The sequence below is a fragment of the Macrobrachium rosenbergii genome, chromosome 41, assembly GCF_040412425.1.
Source record: "Macrobrachium rosenbergii isolate ZJJX-2024 chromosome 41, ASM4041242v1, whole genome shotgun sequence".
NCBI lineage: Eukaryota > Metazoa > Arthropoda > Malacostraca > Decapoda > Palaemonidae > Macrobrachium > Macrobrachium rosenbergii.
Genome location: NC_089781.1, coordinates 34,474,708 through 34,482,207, shown reverse-complemented (window position 1 = coordinate 34,482,207; position 7,500 = coordinate 34,474,708). Strand labels below are relative to the sequence as shown.

At 38.3% G+C, this 7,500-nt stretch overlaps 1 protein-coding gene across 1 annotated transcript in view; it reads left to right on the top strand.

Annotated features, from left to right (window-relative positions):
- LOC136826788 (transmembrane protein 114) overlaps positions 1-7,500 on the top strand; it is a 112,488-nt gene that overhangs the window by 167 nt on the left and 104,821 nt on the right. The window contains exon 1 of the mRNA XM_067084223.1: positions 1-146. This exon is cut by the window's left edge and continues 167 nt beyond it. Coding sequence (XP_066940324.1) covers positions 1-146 — 146 coding nt within the window. The remainder of the gene's footprint in view (positions 147-7,500) is intronic.

Sequence of the window (7,500 nt, the reverse complement as noted above, 5' to 3'; positions counted from 1 at the left end):
TTCTACTGATTACTGGGGTGTGGTCGATGCCGGAAATGGAGTTTACATGACGAAAACGAAGCGATATTTCCTTCACTCGAATACTGGGGTCTGGAGAAGCTGTCGAACAGTCTATTATAACAGCACCAAACCTCCCACTCTCAAAGGTAAGTCTCGGGCCAAGTGCCACCACACAACCGCCTGTTGCTTTCCTCCCCACCTTCTCATTAAGACTCACAAAGAGAAGCAAGACGCTCTCCTCAAGTTCTGTCTTGCTCTCGTTGAAGTGGACCTATTCCCTTCGCTGACAAGGAATTTCAGTCTGAAAAAGCTCTTACATTTCCCTTAGAGTCTTAAGGCTTAGATTTTATTCGCCGAAAGAAGAAGTTTTCTGTAACTTTTGTCCAGCGAATTTTCACATATATTCTTCTTTATGCAAGTTTTTCATATGTCCAGTCAACATAATTTTTCCTGAGCAAATTAAGCAAAAAACTAACGCAAAAATATCTTTCAGTTTAAAAGTCATATCAAAAGTAATTTATATGATGTCATTCTTCAAAAGAGAAAAAGATGATTGCTATCTGGAAAAAAGAAATGTCCTCTATATTCCTTTGACCAGAACTATAATTATTCCCAGCCTAATATCACTGCATTAAAATTCGTCAATGGACACGAAAGTACTATGATGATGAGTGTTAATTATGGATCATCACGAATCTGTGACAAGAGCTGCCTAAAATAAAAGTACTGGTGGGCAGGAGAAGTCGCCCTTGTGTAACTGTAAGGAGCGAGACGAGTGTCTGTTGCAGACTCGAGTAACGAGGCAAATTGTACTCGACTCGACCCCTCGAGGTTGCACTTCAAAGAGATGTCCAGCTCATAATGCGCTTAACCATTGTGTTTCCAATGTATTCGGTATTACCTAAACACAGAGAGTATTAGGAAAGCTACTTTTCTTACCTTTTTTTGATCTTCCTTATGTTATTTCTTTAACTTGATTTTCTCTGTGATTTTTTTTTTCACTTCATGAATCTGACGTCTCAAGGTTGTTCTTCAAAGTTTGGGAAAATATCACTGTGACGCATTATTGCTCTTTCTATACAATTTAGTCTGAAGTGAATGAAAGGACGACCAGCAACAGGTAGGACTGTTCTCATAGGTTTTAGTGAGATAACAACAGAATAGAAATTTTTATATACAGCATCAAGAAAAATGAGAACAAAAATTCCACCCGAGTGGTAAGAAGACATTCCTGTCATTTTGACAGCATTCTACGAAGAGGAAAAACTTTTCCATCTCACTGAATCGAAAGTCTATAGATTCCTGGTGAACGATCATACTTATTCCACATTCGCTGATGACAATCTTTCAATTTTCACTTGACCAAAGCATGAGACGGATTGGTGGTTAGTTTGAATTCAGCTGGCTTTATGCCAGCATGAAATAAAGCGTGGTAAGGTGTTAAATAGAATGATATACCTAGTGTGAACCTTTGGGTTTGGTTATACCAACCAAGACGGGCTTGAGGCATATCGGTAATCCAGGTCCCTGCGGTAACCATTGTATACTTGAGACGTCATTTACGTGTTCGAAACTTGGTTTGATTTCACCGTAGACTTCTGTCAGTGTTCACCGCCGTAATTGACATCTTGACAGTTATTTTGGTTTGAAATTTTAGTCGTTCATTCTTGCCTTCGTATTTCATTCATGTCAAAAAAACTCCACAGACTTTTCTCTTTTTTGCCTGAAATAGAAAACGCAAATGTCACTCGAGCTTTTCTATCCAGTAAGGTACATTCACATTTGCATTTAAAATGAAAAAATAAAAATGAAAAATAAAACCTTTTAATTTGTTGCGATTTCATATACTGTACCAATACACCGTAAATTTTTATTTATTAAGGGAAATTTATTGTTTTTTATAATGATGTCCACGTTTGACACTTAAACCGCATGAGAACTGAATCTGAGTTGATGTTTATTCTGAAACTGTCTGACAGTCAGACGAACAGAGAGAGAGAGAGAGAGAGAGAGAGAGAGAGAGATCGTGGCAAGGCTGAATTTACTTCTCGGACGTTTGGACTTTTTAGGGGTGCGTAGATGGGGAAGGGAGGGTGTGTGTGTGTGTGTGTGTGTGTGTGTGTGTGTGTGAGTGAGCGTGGCGGGGGTCCCTACCTCTCTCCTTCTCCTCCTCTCCCGAATTCACAACTAAAGTAAGTCGACACCTTCCTTCTACTCTGCCAAGTTTGCACCTGGTGTCCTGGGCGCTGCGTCCTTAACGGACTCACAGCTGCTTTATTTCAAAGATTTTGAGCATGACTGTACTTGCGAGTAGTCAAACAAATAAATATATAATCCCTGAACATCATATGAAATCCCATAATGCTTGGTCTGTGTCAGACATCTACTTTGACTTCTAATCTCTTGTTTGTTTATGCTTTACATCTTCCCCGTGCGAATATAAGAGGGGGAGCCTCCGAGATAATGAGAAGAAGACGATGAGAGAGAGAGAGAGAGAGAGAGAGAGAGAGAGAGAGAGAGACCAAAATAAAATGAGCCAACATTGTTTCAACAAATTCCTTGTCTCTGGCAGTATCTACCGTCAAGAGGAGGGAATCGCATAAATGTGCCAGAGGAAGCGGTAGTAGAAGGACATAAATAAGCCTAATGAATAATCCCTTAAAATCATTACAGTAAATCTCATTTGCTTTGGTTACAGTGAATTTTAGGTCATCTGTATTCTCATATCTTCTTGTAAGTTTGAAAACGACGATCTACCTCAGTTATTATGCATGCAGGAAAACAAGCCTTTACAGCATCTGAAGAATTTCAAGTACACGTGTCAGTTTATTCAGCTGGGGATCGGCAAAAAGTTGCAACGAAGTGTTTTTTTTTAGGAGCACCCGTCTCGAAGTCTCTAATGGTTGCGTATTTCGACAGGTGAGTGAGTCTTACATCTATGAGCAATTCAAAATACAACGAAAGATGCCGCTTAAGAAAAGGATTTGTGATGAAACAAAGTCAACCAATACGAAATGATATTATGCCTGCTAAAGATAGTAAATTACGCTAATAAAATCTAAGGAAAGTTTTCAGAATCTTTCAGATAGCATTGGGACAAGTTATATGATGTTGCACCGATTAAGATAATCACAGACAAGGACATTCTCGTTGAAGACCGACAGGCATAATGGCATCATGGAAGTCATGAAAGTCTAATGTCATTCACGGTCCAATCGTACTGATTCCATGACGCTAGTGCTTTGCACAACAAATTCATGAAAGTGTATAACTTTTGAGCGCCGTCGTCTCTTTGCAGAGGATCAAAGTTTGAGAGAGAGGGAGAATATCGGCTGGATTTTTTAGAATGATGTAGAAGGCAAAGGATTCAGTTCCGTTCACAGTTCCGTACGCCTTCATGTCCACTGGAAAGCCTGAGATTGAAATACATGCTGCAGCGGCAAAGGGGCGGCATCGGCATAGGCGGAGGAAGGTAATGTCAAGTGGAGAAGTAAGCCAACGCACCCCGGAGCAGGCTCAGAAATAAATTGGCAAGGGACAGTGGCCAGTAAGGAAGAAAAGGAAGAAGTGGAAGAAGTCGTGAACCGTTGATACTTAGTCTAAGTTTTATTATAAAAGATAGGCATTGATTGATGAGATGTTTAAACGTATAAGATCCTTCCAGCGAATACCGGTTGTGCACAGAATGAGGAAAGATTGGCAAGAACCACTAACAGGGACGTTGGAATGATTGTTATGCAAATGAAGATCATTCTGGCCTCGAAGAGACCTGTAAAGGAATGTGAGGCACTTACGTAGGGAAAAAGTTGATAACGTTGTCATTATGAAAATGGAGGTTATATAAAAAGAATGTCTAGTTGAGAAAAAAAAAGTGATGATAAAAATTCTAAGTGAAAAATAAGGAAAATTAGAATTAAGAATATTGCAAAATACTTTTCTAATGTTTTCAGGTGACGAGAAATCTACTGCCACTTTTACGTTAATATAAATGAGAGGCTCATGAAAGCACCATTATAAATAGAGATCTCACGTGGCTAGATAACCCAGAAACTTACTCTTTTAAGCCGTTTTAGACAACATATCTGCCAGCACTGCTGGTAGCGAAAGACAATCCAGGTAAACAGTGCAACTAAACTTGACTCAGATAAACTCTTTTGGAGAGGTTTGTGAAAGACGAATTATCTCCAAATGTCAACTCACACATCATTATTTCCATCCTAAGTGATTAGAAAATGTATCGGAGTGCCTGACCGATGTGTGCGCGCGCATGTACGCTTGTGTGAATGCATGTGTGTGTAAAAACAAACAAAAACTTCAAATGCAAACGAATCTCCCTCGTTTTAGTCGCTTCTGGATGGACTGAGAGAGAGAGAGAGAGAGAGAGAGAGAGAGAGAGAGAGAGAGAGAGAGAGAGAGACTACAGGAATATTTTCCTTTCACTGTTTTTTTTTCTGAGATGGACGTTTGTAACCAATCTGGTGGAAGTCCTTCAAGTGTGAACCAAGGCTTTCGTAGGAATTCTGCGTAACTGCTATAAATTTTGCCATTTTTCCCTCCCCTGAAATCTATGCAGGGTTTTCCAGGGACATCGAGAGGCCCCTCAGGTATCGGTTGAGGTAATTCATTTAATGGTCGTTAATCAAACAGGAATCTCCGAGAGTGAGCGACACCCCTAACCCAACATGAAAATCGTTTTTTTTTTTTTTTTTTTTTTTTGAACGGCATTGTGACCCCAGTTATAAATCTAACAATATGTATTGTTGGAAAATAAAGTTTTTTTATATACTCGAAAAATAAAGAGAAAATTCAAGTGTTAACGCAATATCACAGAAAATAAACACCACAGTAGCCTTCGACTGAAAGTAAAAAGATGAAGTTTTTCTTCTGTACCTAAGAAATGAAACCTAGTAGGGTAGACGATGTCAAATCCATTTAAGTAAATGAATAAAGCAGGATGTGACGATCAGGCTGCAATAAAATGAGTTCCTCTAAGAGGGGAACAGCAGGAAAATAAAGCGGGTATAGAGACAACCTCACCAACATGAAGCACTTAGACTGTGTTGTGTGATAAATTTGCAAGTCATCTGACATCCGCACAATCTTTTCTATTGGCAAATTAGCCTAGGATTTTCTGAAAATTTCCACAGAATGGCCCGATGCCAGCTTTGACGCTTTCAGTATTTGCTCACGATTAAAACTATACAGTATAATCAAAACTTGAAAGAACTACGCTGAAACCCATGCTGGGTTTTCCAGGGACATCGAGAGGCTCTTTAGGTGATGAAAATGAGCAAAGTAGAAGGAATATGGACTGGGAGTAATTTGGAAAGTATAGGGTTATAAATCAATCACAAAAGCTCAGAATTACATAACTTGGCATAGCAAACAAAAAGAATATTATTGAAAAACATAAAATGTCGCCAGTTGGTTCGTTTTAAGTGGAATTAAACCGAACCATTGATCTTAAGAAGAATGTTTTAGCTAGAACAGTCTAGACTAGTAGGAAGGTTCAGCGTCTATGTACATTTCCACTTTTGCAAGATAGGCAATAGACAGAAAAAATATATTAAAATTGTTTTTAAACATGCTTTTATTAAAATGCACCAAAAAGTAAACAATAATTTTTTTGAGGCACACCAGGATTTTCTTACAATTAATCATGTCTACAAAAATAAAAGCGTCGGTGACAAACATGAAGGAAATGCTACAAGAAAAGAAATATATACTTTTTATTTCTTGTAGCATTTCCTTCTATGTTTGGCGCCCATGCTTTTATTCTTGTAGACATGATTAATTGTGAGAAAATCCTGGTGTGTCTCAAAAAATCATTTTTTACTTTTTAGTGCATTTTATAAAAACATTTTTTATTTTTTTTATTTTATACTTTATAGTTTTGACAGAAATTGTAACCGATATATGATTGTGACGAAAAAAAATTGAACGTGATTTCCTGTCGAGCCAAAGAAGGTTTGAAAAATCAGTAGACTTATTAACTTAGTCTACCGAGTCAAAGAAGGTATGAAAAATCAGAAGATTTTCATATAAATCCTGAGATCACTAGAGGTCACTGCTGACCTACTGGTCATGTAAGGTTGTACTGTCACTGGGATTGAATAACCATGCAAAATTTTAAGTGCTTTGGATGAAGGGAACAGGCCGAAAATTGAGTTACAAGTTTTGACCCAAACAGACAGACAGATGCAGAAATCAAGTCAAATAAAAGCATGTAAAAAGTTCATCATAAGCAACGCACATGTAAGGAAGTGATTCACTGGCAAGACTGAGAACAGTTTAGTTAGTTTAGCACCTACACAACTGATTCAATGGAACCCTGAATGTCATGTGGTGTCGCAATATCATGCAAAAGAGAGAGAGACAGAGAGAGAGACAGACAGAGAGAAGGCTGCAATTAACTTTATTCTGAAATCCTACTGCATTCAGATAAAAATCAGTCGACATCAAAGGAATCAAATGGAGCCGAGGACATCGCTGTGCGTGTTCAGGTGGAGGAGGAACAACAGGAGTGAGCAGTTTTCTTTCGTACAATCGTCGTTATAGTAAGGGAGAAAAGGTCAAATTAACACTTTTGTGATAGTTGTTTTAAAGGAAAAACCATTGCTGCGATCAGGCTATCTGAATTTAGCAGACAGAAATTTTTTTTTATTTTTCCCAATAGGCTAACAAACAAGTAGGAGTAATGAATGTTCCATCACTGTGAAAAATGTGCAAATCCGAGTTCTGACGTTTAGAAAAAAGGAAGAGTACTGGAATCGAATCAAATGTCATCGAGCAACAGCTCGATTAGGAAAGAAAATTTAATCACGAATGGTAACCTTTTCTCACAACAACCGTCTAGCAAGTTTTAATGAAAATTAATTCGAGTCTAGGTTATTATAGTAGGTACAGCGGTGATGTCGGTCCTTTCACCAGTGCGTGTCTGTGTGTGTTTGTATTTTGACAAAATATCTCACGAGTGGAAGAATGGATTGTCATGAACAGTCGGTGGAACCATTCACAAAATCACTTCCTACACATACACACATACATACATACACACACACACATCAATAAACTTTTCACTGAATGTCACTTCTGATTTGTAGTAATTTCGTTTGTGAAAACGAGTCAGATTTCAGATTTACATCCAAGATTTAAAGGCCAATCATCAGAAGGGTTCTGGGGCATGGAGGATTACCCGAAATTTTTTTTTCTCTCAGTATCGTCAATATCCGTACATCTTTTAGGAGGATTACGCTACAAATAACGTAATCCTCCGAAACAGATGGGCAGATAGTTTAACGGATGAAGTCGGACAGACGAGATAACTTATGGGTTCAAAACTTGACCAGGTTTTGCTTGCAGTGTTTGATTCACTTCTGAGACTAAGTGAGCAAAACAGATTTTTCTTCCATTACTCATTCATTTCAGACATCACCGATAATAATCAGCGCGAAGTAGACTATGCTCCACTAGTCGCAATAGAATATCAGTGGTATAAGA